The sequence below is a fragment of the Glandiceps talaboti genome, chromosome 17 (genome assembly GCF_964340395.1).
Source record: "Glandiceps talaboti chromosome 17, keGlaTala1.1, whole genome shotgun sequence".
Taxonomy (NCBI): Eukaryota; Metazoa; Hemichordata; class Enteropneusta; family Spengelidae; genus Glandiceps; species Glandiceps talaboti.
The window spans coordinates 11947778-11965578 of record NC_135565.1 but is presented as its reverse complement, the minus strand read 5'-3'; the positions used below and the strand labels follow the sequence as shown (position 1 = coordinate 11965578).

The 17801-nt window shown below is 35.9% G+C and overlaps 2 protein-coding genes across 2 annotated transcripts; both read left to right on the top strand.

Annotated features, from left to right (window-relative positions):
• Nucleotides 1-1164: 1164 nt before the first annotated feature.
• On the top strand, nucleotides 1165-6208 carry LOC144448072 (juvenile hormone acid O-methyltransferase-like). The gene is made up of 4 exons (XM_078138221.1): nucleotides 1165-1348; nucleotides 3339-3655; nucleotides 4435-4573; nucleotides 6045-6208. The coding sequence occupies exons 1-4, from the start codon at nucleotides 1165-1167 to the stop codon at nucleotides 6206-6208; spliced, it is 804 nt and encodes a 267-aa protein (XP_077994347.1).
• Nucleotides 6209-10932: 4724 nt separating this feature from the next.
• On the top strand, nucleotides 10933-13496 carry LOC144448071 (juvenile hormone acid O-methyltransferase-like). Its single transcript, XM_078138220.1, has 4 exons — nucleotides 10933-11116; nucleotides 11603-11919; nucleotides 12574-12712; nucleotides 13333-13496. Exons 1-4 carry the CDS (start codon nucleotides 10933-10935, stop codon nucleotides 13494-13496), a joined length of 804 nt encoding a protein of 267 aa, XP_077994346.1.
• Nucleotides 13497-17801: the final 4305 nt, after the last annotated feature.

Genomic DNA, 17801 nt, shown 5'->3' with positions numbered 1-17801 from the left:
ATTACACTTGAAAAATATGTCAGAGTGTATTTATATCCTGAGATACAGAGCTAGATAAATGATTATGTACAAGCCTTGCAACAAACAGCAGTAGTTTGTTATCGAGAGAAATCGGAAAAGAACACGGTAAAAAGGAGACGGTTCGAGGTCAATATAATACTTCCTAAACTTCTAATCAAAAATCTAAAAAGACACGATTTGATCACTTTATTCATCTGCCCATCAGTGTGTGAAATTTGAAAATGATAAGTCCATATTTGACGAAATTGTAACGATGATAAATATTTCACCTGTTTGTGAAGGCTGTGCTCATTGTAAACCTATTTTAAGGCCAAGAAGAAATATTGTTTTCTGGTGAGTTTGAATCACTTAAATACCCTGCCTCGGTCTTCTTTTTTCTCGTGTTTGTCAAGCCAATGCAGAGTGCAGATCCAAGGGAAACACAAAATAAGTTTGGCACGAAACCCCTGAAAATGTAGTGTAGAGCACGAGTATAAAGTTGGCGTCAGATTCAGATTCAGGTAGCGTCATATTGAGCGTCAGATAGCCTCAGATCTGAATACACCCGACGGCAGTGAAGCAGAATCATTCCCTGTAGTCTCAACGGTATTATTTCAGGTGTTAGTCCGTCGGGTGTCTTCGGATCTGAGGCCATCTGACGCTCAAAATATTCGTTCATAAGATAACACTACCTTAATCTGAATCTGAATCTGACGCCAACTTTATTCTCGTTCGATCGATTAATTACTCAAATTGGTCATTAATATTCATCGGATTGTTACCAAAACCTAATCAGTTCTTGCCATTTCCCTACGGAACATTTATATGAAATTTCGTTTGAATTGATGCAGCAGTTTTATCAGATTATCACGTAGGCGAGTAATTATTCAAGTAGGGGTCATAGTGGAAAAGGTCATGGTGGACCGCAGCTGTAGTTATCTCCAGTCATTTCCGGTCGCTTCGGACGCGTTTTCATTCCAAAGCAACACTAATAACGGTATAAATGGCACTATAGATTTCTGAAAAATCATAGAAGCTTAGATTTGGGGGAGTTGGCTGTTTAATTTTATATTTCTGTGGATGTGTCAGTTTACGCACTGTAGTGCACTGTTCGCAAGCCCAAAGTCAAGGGAGTTGAACTTCAACTCGGTCAATCACTTCAACATGAACCAGGTTTACCGGTCAGACTACTCAAAGAATAGACCTATTCAGCAAAGTAGTGGTCTTCAAGCCTTGTCTTTGTGGGATGATGACTGGCAAAACGATGAGAATATTTTGGACATAGGGTGTGGAACTGGAGAACTAACAAAACTTATAGCAAGCCGTGACAATGTACGACATGTTGTTGGTAAGTGGAACTTATTACTCCACTGTGCTAGGTTCAGTGTTTACTTTGAGATACCGGACAGTGAACTAATCGTTCCACCAGTTGGCAATGTAATTCTGCTTCTTATTCGTACCATAGCCCCATTAACGTATTCATGACAGTTACTTGCATTTAATGATAATGCTACTAGCAATGCTACTGCACAGTCTTGCCCTAAATTCAGTGAGCTCCATGTCACCTTTTCAAGGTTGAACAAAGTTTGGTCAACAAAGGATAAGAAACCCCATTGATAAGGAGTTCTATTTGATTATCATGGGCTGTTAAATGCATGTATAGTGCCTTTGTCCTTAACCAAATGTCGTATCTGAAACATAATATATCAACTCTATATTATAAATGACGTGCAGTACCGTAGCCTGGGAGGGGGGGGGGCAAGGGGGGCAGCTGCGCCCCCCCTGAGATTTTGGAAAAAAGAAAGAAAAAAGGCTACTTTTTGAATACATAGCGATGCTATTAAAATCGTTATTTACGTGACGATTCCTAGCATGCGCGATATAAATGGATAGTTCACTAAAGTGACTGTACACTGCTGATTCCTGGCTAATATGTATCTTATATCGCTATCGTTCCCTGGCTTAACTTTGAATAAAAATGTGTCCAGTTAAAAATTGTAACTTTTTGAAGCAAATTAAAAAAAAAATTCTTTGTGCGGGAAAGTACAAAAGAAGTGTGCACATGCACTGTGCATTTCCGCGAGTAACAGTAGTCTTGAAAGTCTCCTTCATTTGAAGATAGCAAGTCGCAATTATAATGTCAGCAAGTGAACCTAAAAAAAGACGGAAAAAGTCGTTCAACGTGAGGTCGCCTGCTATGATGCATGCAGTGACTCCGAAGATGCGCCCGATCTCATTTACATCTTGTTCCTTATATTAAAATATTTCATACTGATAAAACGGCAGATCTCTTTTTGGAATATTTGGTGGCCCTGAAAATACTATTAAACTAGGTAGGCAGTTTAAGATCCACTATTTGAAGATATTTCTTTCAATAATTGTGTTCGACGTTGTCTTTGGTTAAAATGTTGTTTGATATAATTATCTCATTGCACACTGACACTAGAGTTATTTCGCGACAATTTGCTATGGAAGGAATGGCCTTGAATTTGTAAACAGAGCTGCTGTACCTTCGACATCAAAATCCAAACTTCAGTTTCCATTATAATGATAATGACAAGGAGAATTCACTGAGTTCACCTTGGTATCCGACATAAACGAGGCCATAAGTTTTGAGAGTTGGGTAAAGAAAATGATTATTTTGTTGTGTTACTTATTTGAGAAAGCACCACCATTTTTTTAACTTTGAATGTGACATCTTTTCGGCAACTACTTTGAAAGATACGACATTAGGCCAGAAAAAATGAAAAAGCTGTTCAACCTACCCATATTTTTTTTTTCTGGTGATGGGCAATATATCCTCATGCGAGGATATTTCTTTATATTTTCTGAATAGGACATGTAATGATATACATTTGAGTCTATTCCAAATAATATAATATCTTATACAGTGGTTTACTTGGCTCTGATGTGGCATACAAGCATGAATTGAGATTAAATATCCAATGTGCACTAAAAAGAATTGAACAAAAGTTTACGACCATTGGGCCATCAAAAGTCTGAAAGTCTTGAAATTTTTTGCTCCTTTTCGTGATTTTTTGGAACCAAATTAAACTTCAGAAGTCATTTATCTTTGCCACAGCACAATACTCTTCCAAATAATATGTAGTGCATAGCATAATTGTTTCAATTCGGGTATTTCATTATGTCTATGGTTTGATATTTTATGCTTCTAAATGGCCTCCTACATATTCTTATTTTCAATTTTTTTCACCTTTGGAGTTGTCTCCTTCCAATGTATCATTGTACCATATGCTTTTATATCTTAAATTGAGATATTACGAATACATTTGATATTGTGTAAAGAAATGCATATTCTATTTGTCTTTGATTGCCAGGTATTGATATTTCTATTGCTGCTATCAACATTGCAAACCGAGACAATTCCATCACAAATAAGTCGCGATATATTGTAGCCGACGCCACCAAACTACCAGAAACCTGTAGAGAACTGGAAAACTCTTTCACAAAGGCATTAGCTTTAGCAACTATTCATTGGATTGAAGACAAGGAGAAAGTGTTCAAAAACATATATTGGGCTTTGAAACCATCTGGCGGATTCATTGCATCAATCATGATAAAGCACCCGGACGATACGTATGTCGCCGTGCATAATGGGTGTTCCCAACTTCCTCGTTGGCAGAAATATTTAAAGGTAAGATGTAGTAAAAAGTTGTTGATAGTTCAACCGGTCAGGATTGAGACAGGGTAAAGTAAAATGTTCGCAGTTCCGAATTGTTTAGAATATGCGCAGCTGATTCGTCTTTGCATGAAATACCTTTCAGTTATTGTAAATCGTTGGTATGTTTCTTATACCGTTATTATACCTCTGTATATACCATGTATTAATAGAAATTACTGAAATGCAATCAAAATATTACTTATGATACTTCTTTCAAGTGGCCATATGGATGGATCAGAATTATGTAGTTAAATAAATTGCAAAATGATGCAATAAGTGTAGCAGTTTAAAAAAAAAGATTTACATATTAATATTTTTAATGATATATGTTATTTCATGATTTTACAAATAGAAAATCAAAAAGTTTTATGAATTAAATATCCAAAATAAATACCCAATTCTCATCCATACCGATTTCATACAATTGTTAACATGGAATAAAAAGTGTGGATTCCATCGAAAAACTGCACATGAACGGTTACAATTGGTTTGTAACTCCGAAAATATAGAATACTATAGCTAAAATAAAATAATACTTTTGGCCTGAACGGCTTGCTATAGATCACACTGTTAATGGTTCATATATTTTTCACACTGAGTTAACGTATTTGTAGTATTTTGTGTTTTTGAAAATAACCCACAATAATGTAAGCAAAATTAGCATAAATATTATTTAGAACCCATGCGAGGAAATAAAATCAAATTCGTAACAACAAGTTTAATACATTCTACTTTCCTATCTCCGCTGATAGGATTCCAAGTGTGATATCTTCCCATTTAATGGTACACACGACGAACTAAATGAAATGGTTCAAAGAAGTGGATTTAAAATTCTTAAAAGTTTCCGGGAATCATTTTCACTGAAGAGGGATTCCATAGAAGAACATAAAGGTATGGTAACACACAAACACCGATATAATAAATGTGAAAAGTTATTTTTTTTAAATTACATATATTACTATTATAAGCTTATTACTAGTGAACGCAGGGCCATTGTGTACACTGTGAAGGCTGAAAAAAACAAGGAAAATAGTTGTTACTATTTCTTTGTATACCACCTGTTTTATAATGGTTTAACCTATACCAGCATATCTGTATGTCACATGATCAGTTAATTAATACTTTACTTCCAATAAGACTAGTACATGTGTCTTGTGTCTGTATGTTTACGACTGAATATACAAGTCTACAGACAATAACTAACATAACAGCCCATGTATGTAAAAATGTACAAATATATAAATAAAGGTGAACAACAAACAAACAAACAGACACACACACATACACACACACACACACTTAAAAAAAACTAAAGAAAAACTTGACCTACTTAAATATACAGTGAGAGGTGACAAACGGTAATCAATCTGTGAATTGAAGTATAACTAGTTTACTGATTGGAGAGTTTTTGCACTCTTTTGAAATGACTTCTACTATTTATGTTGCGGATGTTGATAAAGATGCTGTTCCATAATTTAGTACCTGCATATTTGACAGTGAACTGGCTGATTCTATAGTTTGCTTTTGGGATGGTAAGGTCGTTTCTGGCGCCCTGTTGTGTTGTGGAGGAAAGGTTAATGGGGGGGGGGGGGGGTGTATGTGAAGAAATCCTGAAAGGTATCCGATAATCTGACGTGCAAAACGTCAAGTTGTAATTTGTGCTGTTTGAAAATGTCAAGAATATTCAGCTTCTTATCAAATCCTGCTAATGTTTGAGCCTCAGCTATATGCTGCTTCCAAGACAGCGTATTGTCAATGTTGTCCCCAACAAAAGGTGAACTTTGAACTTCATCCAGTGAGAACCCCTTAATTCCAAGGGAACCATATGTGTTTATGAATATGTGTATAATATTGCTTTGTGTTTGCTAAAAGTTGGTTAGCAAACCCAAAACTTTATTGAACAAGCGTTAAAAAGTTTCACTGCTTTTAATAACCTATTCCTAAGCTGGCCACTCCTTAGGAAGGGAGACCTGTGAATCTATTTAGATCCTTAGGTTGAAAGGTTAAGCTTAAAATGAGTTGGCTTCTCACCACCGCCTCGAGGGAAGAATGACATCTTGGAACAATTCACGAAATCTACCAGTTGAAACGTTAGCGCAGCTGGTTAGAGCACTCTAACTAGTGTTTAAGGGGACTTGGGTTCGATTCCCACATGTGACGCTTTTCTTTCCTCATGTATAACAAATTCATGTAATATTGCACGACGTGCCGATCACCTTCACGAGGTATTCTTTAAAACAAAAAATGTTGCATAATTAGAAGTAGATAGAACTAAACAGTGATTGTTAATTCAAAAAGGAAATATCAAAGTTCTCTTTTAATCAAATTCTGTATATTAATGATTAATTTCAACTTCTCACAGGCTTAATGAAACCTCTCCTTGGTCATCTGGATTACATACCATTGGAATTACATGACGAGTTTATGGAAGATGCTTATCAGTTGTTCAGTTCTCTTGCACCGAAAGATGAAGAAGGAACTCCGTATTGGCGATTTGAGGATGTTTTCATTAAAATCGAGAAGTGAAAAACTCACTGCTGAGCCGATAATTGATAATTGTAGCATTCCGTAAGCTAGGCCTAAAATAGGTAGAGTAGGAAGATTATATTAATTATCCCATAACTATATTGTATTCTGATTCCGAATCGGTGGACAAGTTCCTTTCGTGAAATGATAATAAACTAAAAACTTATGTTTATCCTTACAATAACCTATTATATCTGTAAGAAATTTAAATAATTAGTAAAAGCTAAAATTGTTAAAGCCAATTAAATATTACGAAATGTCAGAGAGAGAGAGAGTGAGTGAGTGAGTGAGTGAGTGAGTGAGTGAGTGAGTGAGTGAGTGAGAGTGTGCATAACACAAAGTAAGAAGAAATTTGCATGAACAAATAGGCATGGAGAATTACACCAGCGTTCTATGTAACTGACCATATGTAATGCATTTGTAGAATTCATGCATAACATCAAATACCATGGAAATCACCAAATAAAATGCATACACAATTGAGGAAAAACTTGTGGAAAGGATGGGGTTACATATATAATAGTTCTAAATGGTTGCTCTCTTAAAAAAGAACACCAGCTATGTGTCCCCTCCTTTGCTGTTCTAACTTTATCACTTCTCTTTATATTTATGATATCATTCAGGTACAGAGGGTAATCAATCATATCTTCATGGTCATTAACTTTACTGCTAACACTTACGGTATTTTACTAGTAACTTGTAATCGTCTAAATTAGCTCCTATGTGGAGAAGTTCAAGAAATTCACAAATACAGTGACACAGTAAATTGTAAAGTGCAGTAAGCAGGTTTTCATTCAAGAAAACAAAGGCCCGGAGTCATTCTCGACTCTGATGTAAACTTCTAGCCATATCCAAAGTTACAACATTTATAACCCAAAATCCTGGGCTTAAGCAAGAATATTCAAAATACATCCACATTATTATTGAAATGAAAAGTTACTCATCGTGTTACTTCAAGACATTTAATTTGATTACAATTTATGTTGAACTTATTAATTTACATCTTCCAAAGTGGCATTTAGTCAGTTTAAGTGATACCGTGGTTGTAATTAAAATTCATAGACATTAATATATTTTTATCCTATTATTGTAGAAATATCAAGTATTTTTTAAAGTCTGTCGTCACCCACAAATGTGGCGTCCGACCGGCTTGTTCCAACGTTGGAAAGCCACCAGCAAACGACAATGTGGCCTCTCTTTCTGATTTCATTTGACACCAAAATGAAGGATGACCATCCATTAATGGAACCCAGTAGTTTTTCCTGGTTAGATTTATTCAAAGAAGTGGTTTTTTTTATCTTTTAGTCAATGCACAATCCTATTAAATAGTTGTCTCCTTAACACCTTTGATCAACTGGATAGAAATTATTAGTATTAAAATCGTGTCTTTTTGTGATTCATATTTGCATGTATTTTCAATCTTTTATGATATAGTTTATCTATATAGCATGACTGCGACAAACATCTGGCCAGGGGTCTACTGAATAGATATCAATAACACATGTAGACAAATTTTATGAAAATGAGAATGTTTGTATTGTGATCTAGCAGGTCAAATGTCTACTTTACTGAAAACCAGCGACCACACCGTTGGAGCGTTTATTTTTAGATAAGTCCCAGTCTTGGCTATTCCTGCACTGAACATCAGCACTGACATACATCACAAACCCATGTACAACGTATGGAAGAGTACATACATACATCCACTGTTCTATGCAATTTCAGATAGATATCACACTTCAACATCAATGTCATCAGTCAGACAGGCCAACATGGTTTCATGTTTAAAGTTTTAAAGTCACACAATGTACCGCTAAAAGAGTATAGTACTTTAGCTTTGTTCTGTAGATGTTGACAAATGTCATCCCTACATAAAAAGGAATTACATTGTCTTTGAAAAGTCATGTTAATTATGTCAGCATGTGATATCAAAACTAATGAATAAAGCTGTAAAATAGAGAGTTACAGTAAGGTGTAGTGTTCTTATCTTCATTTCGTCATTGTATGTTTTTTAGTCCCCGAAGGGGGTACTATTAAATGAGCTCCGTCCATCCTCGTGTCTGTCTGTGCGTAATACGTCATTTCTCAGATATGTAATGTCTGATCTCTTTCAAACCTGGCATAAAGGTGACATATCATATGGGACATATCCAAAATAAATAGCCAATCCTCATATCCATATGGCCACTTTAATCCAGTTCAATGACTGACATGTGCAGAGTTTCAACGATTCTCTCTTACTGACTATAATATTTAGCAGGTTACTAAAATACAGATTAGATATTTTATGCCTATATCAAAATAAGCTATGGTAAAATATTGTTTCTATATTCATCTATGTTTATTTCTCCCTCACATGAAAACACCTGGCACAGTGAATCTCAGTTTGTTTTACTTCATAACTTCTAGGACGAGAATCTCAAAATCAAGATTATGAACGATTGGTTTACCCTCAATATTATCATGCAATACAAAAGCATTATAATTAATCAGCATAGAGATGATTATTATGTAGACTTCTATGTTTATATTTTGCATGGATTGCAAAGCATACTCAAACACTAGACTGTACACATGTATTCTATATTTGTTTCTTATAAAAGTGATGTGATCATGATTATGGGATGTATCCGCAGCTATATTGTCAACATAATGAATGTGTGTTTAATCAGTGCCAGCTGTTTGTGTATAGACATGTATCTTATCAACATCTTGTTTTTTAAAAAAAATGATAAACAACAGTGTGTTACAAAAACTAACACTATACGAAAAGTCAAATTTACCTACCTTTACCCAACCTTTACCATACCTGTGACCCACCTAACTATCATCTCAGTCAAGGACTCAAAAGTGGCACTTTTGACTGCCTACAACCCCCATAGGAGAGATCACCGGGGATAAATTAAATGAAATGTGTCACTTCGTCTCATACTCACCACATTTATACATCCTCTGCTAAAGATTTACCCCGAAGGAAAGACATGGTCAAATATGACTTTTCGTATAGTGATAAGTGAGTTCATTAAATAAATGTGTTTATGCTTCTTTCAATTTCAAGACTGTCAGTCACATGTAAATACTTGATTGGGATGTGGGAAGGTGGAGAAGGGTGGTCCTTCAAAAAAAGTGTCAGCACCTTTATTGACATTGTTAAATGATGCTACATATATGAGGGACAGTATATAAATTCTATAGCTTATGTAAACATAACCATTACACTTCAAATTATTTTTCAAGTGAAAACATTGGCGAAAATCTTATCGTGGCAGTGCCTCGCTACTCGTATTACTAGTACTAGTAGTCGTATGAGTCGTAGTTCATTGTGGATAGTTAACGAAAACACTTCTTTCACCCATCCTGACACAAATTGATTGTATGCCTCTAGGATATTCCACAGATCGATAGCTGATTATTGATATAAATATGGATAATATTAATAACGATGTGTCTTATTGTGAGTGTTTGATACTCTCGGACAGCAACGTAAGGGTTCTGAGTGGTATGCATACCGTCTGATGTATTTCCGGGTCATGATACAACGGTACCTCTAGCCTACTGAAAAGTATTCTAACAATAATGACTCGACTCCTTTTTCTGATGCACGATAAATTTAAACTTATTCTGTATGGTAAACATCTCCAGTGACATAGGGTATTCAAATTAGGTCTACCAGGAGATCTTGCGATATAGTACTTAAATGAGATGTACACATGGCGTACATGCAGGTGAATACGATTGAGAAATGATGTCGACTCAAATAAATTATCGAGGAGCCAAAGAAGTTGTCGAGCCGAGTCAAATAAGTTATTGAGGAGCCAAAGAAATAAGTTTTCGAGGAGACAAATAAGTTGTTGAGACGAGTCAAATAAGTTATCGAGGAGCCAAAGAAGTTGTTGACACAAGTAAAATAAGTTATCGAGGAGCCAAAGAAGTTGTTGAGACGAGTCAAATAAGTTATCGAGGAGCCAAATAAGTTGTTGGGACGAGTCAAATAAATTATCGAGGAGCCAAGTAGGTTGTTGAGGTGAGTCAAATAGTACATAATAATGGCCCTAATACTCTGCCATAGAACACAACTTGCCCTATCGTCAGAATTTGTCGTACAGTGTGTAACAAATTCCATATGTCTGCATTTTTAAATCAATATGTTCACTATATATTCATAATTTTGACCGTCCCAAACAAGCAAGTTTTATAAGCCAATAACTCAGTTAAATCTCGCTCGATTTTCCAAGCTGTTTCCGCAGACATTGTCGGCTTCCGGTTGGAAATAACGCTATCGGACCTTTGACCCTTACCGATGACGCAGTGCTGTTTAAACAACAAAACACTGATTGTAGCCGAAGAGGGACTTCACTAGCTTTCGGTGTACCCCGTGTAGAGTACCTGAGGCAAGGATCGAGCTGTTAATCCTCAGATTAACACCTCGATCTACCAATCTGTAGTTTTACTTGTCTGTGTTTTGACACAACTGGCCCAGCAACCATGGCGGCACCTTAGCAACAGTGAAGTGATACCAACAGAGAAGGTAGGCAAATGAATAAAGATTCCGAAAATGTATTCAAATGTGCCAGACCATTCCCACAGCAACAGCCAAATACACTTATGCTACAATGCAATTGGCACTATTTTGAAAACTATTAAAACATGTTTCAATCAGTTTTTTTTCTGGTCCCTTCTGAATCATAGGTTTCTGTACACCATATGCACGATCGCTTCACACCATGAACCAGGTTTACAGGGCAGACTACTCAAATGGTAGGTCTAGTCAACATAGAACTGGTCTCTTCACACTGTCTTTTTGGGATGACGACTGGACAGACGATGAGAATATTTTGGACATAGGATGTGGAACTGGAGAACTGACAAAGCTTATAGCAAGCCGTGATAACGTACGAAATATTGTTGGTAAGCGAGACACTTTACACCATTATGCCCGAGAGAGAGAGAGAGAGAGAGAGAGAGAGAGAGAGAGAGAGAGAGAGAGAGAGAGAGAGAGAGAGAGAGAGAGAGAGAGAGAGAGAGAGAGAGAGAGAGAGAGAGAGAGAGAGAGAGAGAGAGAGAGAGAGAGAGAGAGAGAGACAGACAGACAGACAGACAGACAGACAGAGAGACAGAGAGAGAGAGACAGACAGACAGACAGACAGACAGACAGACAGACAGACAGAGACAGAGACAGAGAGAGACAGAGAGAGAAACGTGCATCACTGCATGTTTACCATGATGCTAAATTGAGATTGCGCCAGTTTTAAGTAATTTTTTGATATCGTCTATCCCCTAGGAATTTTGTGAAAGAAAGATAACATAAAAAATAAAATAAATAATGATAGGAAAGGCTGAGGTAGACAACCTTTCTAGGAGTAATAATAGTCATATTGTTTTCTATGATTTCAGGTATTGATATTTCACAAGCTGCTATCAACATTGCAAATCGAGACAATTCCGTCACAAATAAGTCCCGATATATCATGGCTGACGCTATCAAACTAAAGGAAACATATGCAGATTTGGAAAACTCGTTTACAAAGGCATTAGCGTTAGCAACTATTCATTGGATTGAAGACAAGGAGAAACTCTTCAAAATCATATATTGGAGTTTGAAATTATCTGGCGGGTTCATTGCATCAATCATGATAAAGCACCCAAAAGATACCATAGTTTCCGTGTATCAAGAGTGCTCACAACTTCCTCGGTGGAAGAAATATTTACAGGTAAGATGCAGTAATTAAAGTGATGAACACACATCACATCACATCATGCTGTACACAAATCACCTACAATAGTATAATTTTCTGTAACTTTTACCATTTAACAGACTTCATACCATTGTCAAAATTGAGCACATCATCTATTCTATTATCATCGTATTTGTTGTAGCCATCACACTGTTAGGGATTCTTATGTTTTTCACACTGAGTTGACATGTTAAAAGTATTTAGTGTTTTTGAAAACAACAACAACAACAACAACAACAACAACAACAACAACAACAACAGTAATGCAAACAAATTGATGATGAAATAATTTGTTTTGAACCCATGTGAGGAAAATCATAATGTAGTAGTAATAGTAGTAGTAGAAGTAGAGAAGTAGTAGTAGTAGTAGTAGTAGTAGTAATAGTAGTAGTAGTAGTAGTAATAGTAGTAGTAGTAGTAGCAGCAGTAGTAGTAGTAGTAGTAGTAGTAGTAGTAGTAGTTATGGTGGTGGTGGTGGTGATGGTTGTTTATAGCGACCTGTGACAGTTTATAAGGGAACACTGACATATAGAGAAATAATTATTCCCCAGCCCCTCTGGGCTTATAAGTCGCTGTAGTATGATCATGATGATGAATGTAATATATTCTACTTCCTATCTCTGCTGATAGGACTTCAAGTGTGGTATCTTCCCGTTTAATGGTAAACAGCGAGACTTAGAGGAAATAATCCAAAGAAATGGGTTTAAAATTCATAAGATTGTTCGTGAATCGTTATCACACAGGTTGGATTCAGTGGATGAAAATAAAGGTAAGTGAACAAACAAAAAGTTACCAGCCAGTGGTATAACAAATGGGAAAAGTGGAAACATATTTGAACTAGCATTGGTAACTATTACATACTTAATGGGTGTCCTTTTTCGGGCACTAGAAGACGTCTAATACCCAGAGGCTGTTGCTTCATAAAAACAAGAGGAGTAATACTGTTACCCGAAAAAGACAACACAATAATTAACAAGTCACATTCCTAGTCATTCCTATGTTTACTTTCTAAGGTGAAAAAGAAATCACCAGTAGGACTCTCGTTCTACAGTAATGGTGCCCTAGGAAATTTAAAAATGAATATTATCCTCTGTATGCAAATTGAGGTCAGTATGTGTCACTAGTTTAAACCAGGTGATATGGTCTAATCCAATTAATCACTGACGGTTGATGAAAACGATGTGTTCTAATATTTTGTAACACACCTAGTTCTTTTCTTATGTTGTGTGCCAATATTGGGTCTGTCCCATCGTTGCATAAGGCGATTTGGAAGTAGATAGAACTAAACTGTGAACATTACGTAGAGATGGAAATATTTAAGTTGAATAATCTTGAACTCAAATTCTGTATATTAATGATTAATTTTAACTTGACATACATTCCTCACAGGCTTCATAAAACCTCTCCTTGGACATCTCGACTACATACCATTGGAATTACACGACGAATTTATGGAAGATGTATATCAGTTATTCAGTTCTCTTGCACCGAAGGATGAAGAGGGAAACTCGTACTGGCGATTTGAGGCTGTTTTCATTAAATTGGAGAAGTGAAAACGCAGCTGCTTAAGCTGGTTTACACAAATGATAATTGTAGTATTCCATAAGCTAAGCCTATTCAATATAGAGTAGGAAGATAACCTTAATTATGAAATAACTATATTGTAGTGACTGGTAGTCAAGTTCCTTTCGTGAAATGAGTCTTTCCCAAATATTAAGATAATAAACTAAAACATTTATGTGTATCCATAAATCAACCTGTTATATATGTTGTAAGAAACAATTAGTAAACGACAGTGAGAGAGAGAGAGAGAGAGAGAGAGAGAGAGAGAGAGATAATTGTAATATTTTGTAAGCTAAGCCTAATCTATACAGAGTAGGAAGGTAATATTAATTATCCCATAACTATATTCTGATTCGATGGACAAGTTCCTTTCGTGAAATAAATCTTTCGAAATTCTTTAGATAATAAACTAAAAACTTATCCTTAAAATAACCTATTGTATCTGTAATAAACAGTTAGTAAATGAAAGCTAAAATTATTAAAGCAAATTAAATATTACGAAATGTCATCACAAAAAAATTATCAATATCGTGGAATGCAATTTCATTTAGTAAAGTATAACAATGCCTTGGAGAGAGAGAGAGAGAGAGAGAGAGAGAGAGAGAGAGAGAGAGAGAGAGAGAGAGAGAGAGAGAGAGAGAGAGAGAGAGAGAGAGAGAGAGAGAGAGAGGGGGGGGAGAGGGGGGAGACAGACAGACAGACAGACAGACAGAGAGGGGGAAGGTAAACACAACAAGATAAAACTGAGAGAATATTTGCATGAACAAATAGACATGTAGAAATACATCAGAGTTATGTATGACCAGCCTTATGTAATGCACTTGTAGAATTGAAGATTCATAACCTTAACATCAAATGCAATGGAAATCACAAAATACAAGTCATTGAAAATGACATAGTCACCGATATGATTGGGTTCTAAGGAACTGGCAGTTTGTGCTGTCATTTTCAAACCTGGTTAATGCTGTTTGGCCTCATATGGTTGTTTTTGATATCACTACTCTGTTCAAACATGTCTGAGTTATGGCTTTGGACATGAAAACTGAACAAACAAATGGCTGCCAGGCAGCCATATCGGATTGTATCATGATGAAAATGGATATGCACATGTATGTCATAGAACACTGTGCTAATACCAACTTTGAATGAGATCTGTTCAAGCATGTCTGAGTTATGGCTTTGGACATGACAAATTCGCAAACAAAATGTCTGCCAGGCAGCCATATTGGATCATATCACGACAACAATGAATATGCACATGCACGTCATTGAACACTGTCCTAATACTAACTTTGAATGAGATCTGTTCAAGCATGTCTGAGTTATGGCTTTGGACAGGGAAAATTTGCAATCAAAATGGCTGCTAGGCAGCCATATTGGATTTTATCATGACAGAAATGGATATGCACATGTATGTCATAGAACACTGTCCTAACACCAACGTTGAATGAGATCTGTTCAAGCATGTCTGAGTTATGGCTTTGGACATGGAAAATTCGCTAACAAAATGGCTGCCAGGCAGCCATATTGGATCGTATCATAACAACAATGAATATGCACATGTATGTCATAGAACACTGTCCTAATACCAACTTTGAATGAGATCTGTTCAAGCATGTCTGAGTTATGGCTTTGGGCAGGGAAAATTCGCAAACAAAATGACTGCCAGGCAGCCATATTGGATCGTATCACAACAACAATGAATATGCTCATGTATGTCATATAACACTGTCCGAATACCAACTTTGATTGAGATCTGTTCAAGCATGTCTGAGTTATGGCTTTGGACAGGGAAAATTCGCAAACAAAATGGCTGCTAGGCGGCCATATTGGATCGTATCATAAAACCAATTGATGTGCATATGTATGCCATATCTCTATACAATTGATAAAGCCCCGAATAGAGGATTATATCGGAATTATGCACCACTGCAATTAAACTACTGTTTGACTGTTTCTAATATGTTCAAAAAAGTTGTACATGTACATATCACTTTACGTCTGAGCGTCCCAAAGGTTGGGATTGTGTGCTTGCGCGAGTAACCCATCAAAATACGGAATGCATCAATTTGTTGTAACCAAAGGTAACGTTGTTAGACACTTCTTATTGTATAATGACCACAGCTGCGAGCAGTACAAATTCGAGCAAAACGTTCTGAACAATGTAGCTTTAACCTCAGCTGAACAGTGTGAAAATTTATGGTGTAAAATGTTGACTTGACTGTAAAAACATTTCATTTGGCACTTGATTGCATTATCATCATGCATAGAGTCTGTCAAAGTATAACCCAAGTAAGAATGTTCGTGAACAATACCAAGTGGGTTATCTCCAACACGATCAGAAGGTAAAAAAACAGCTCTAATGAAACATTTATGAATGACCCGTTCCTATTGCAGTGAAAACTGAACACATAGAGACTCATTTACGCATGATTACAGCATCAAACTTGATCCGTTTGAAGGCATTGGCGATTGGTACAGACTTTGCCAACTACAAGGATATATTCATATCTCAGCTCATCTGTGAACTAAGGAATTGTATTAGCTGACTCTATGCATGATGATCGTGCAATCAAGCGCCAATGCAGTGTATCACATACTAAAATGGGATGGGCATTAGAGGTGCACGTTGTGGGCTGGTAATTGAATCGAATCGATATATATATATATATATATATATATATATATATATATATATATATATATATATATATATATAAGTGAGTTGGTTGGAACTTGAGGTGCTTAGTTGTTACTCCGAGTTTCACGCTCAATGCGATGAAGTTGAACCTACACATATATTTCAGTACTAAACAGTACTAAATGAAGACACATAAACGGGTGATTGGGAGCGACAGGTTATGACAACTGCGTAGCCGAACGTGAAATCATCGACCGCACCGCCAACCTTTAGTCGACCAAATGTACAGCAAAGCAGCCTACTTAACCCACACAGATGTCCTCGTGCCACTAGCACAGTTTCAGGCTTTTGTCATCAATAAAGGCTATAACATTCTTAACCAAGTTCAAGAAGCAAAGAGGATCGTTGAAGCTGAAATCATGAAACAACGAACAACAGCTGTTACTGCAAGACAGACAATCTATATTTGTGACAGCAAGAGACTGGTTTTCTCTTTATGTCAATAATGAACGGTTCATTTTATTTCAGTTCATTTTATTTCTTTCAATCGTTTCCATTCATTTATTAATTTCCAATTGATCATAATCTATGCAGTAACGTTTTGTAAAATGAAAATAAGTTTACGAAAATTGCTGTTTTCAATAGAGATGAATGATGCTATTTGCTTTTATTTTGCGTTGAGGAAGGGAAGGAATGAACACCCTAAAATGTCTAGTTTTGAATTCGTGTAGGTTCATAATCATTTAGTCCATTCGGACGTTTGATAAGTTGGGTTTGACTTTACCTCTATGTGACTGATGGAGACATGATTTAAAAAGAAATTGGTGGCAACAAATAAATGCTACATAAATGTTTCTAATACGGTCATATAAATGACTTCCAGCAAACCTTTTAAAGGGAAGCGAGAAAAGATAAACATGGCGTCACATTTGCATAGACAACGTTTGAACTCCTCTAATTCGATTCGATTCTTCATGTGAATAACACATGAACGGAGAAAAAATGAAAGGACACAAACACGATCAATCAAACAAAAATATACCGTTCTTTCAAAGTTTTATGTTCGCTTTCAGAAAAATACAAAAGTGTACATGTGATTTATAGTTGCGATTAGTTGCGTCATTAACACGTTGCACAGGGTTTTAATAGTATACTCTAATGCAATTAAATAAGTTAATCTCAAGAGTTAGATTTATTCTCCAACGTGACTTAAAATATTGACTAAACAATGCTCAAATGATTGGACTATAAAATCATCAATGCCATAAATGAATAAACTGTATATTGGAATTGCATTTAGAGTTGATAGTGACAGATATTCAGTAGCTAAATAATTGGATCGAGTCATAGTTTTCCTAACTTCTTTATAATTAGTCTTTGTTTGATACTGATATTTCTCGATTCTTGATGTTGTCATCCAGAGGAATACTATTACAAATATGTCAGTATGTATCTTACGATAGTAATATGACTGTATTTGTGTATTTTATGATGGTAATCTGTCTGTATATGTATCTTATGATGGTAATATGTATTTGGTTGTCTCATGACACCATTTTTTGACCTAGTATTCCATATAACATGAATGGTATTTTGCCGTTCAAACAGTGTAGATAATCAAATTATAGGTTTTATTTTCGGTCTAGAAATTCAA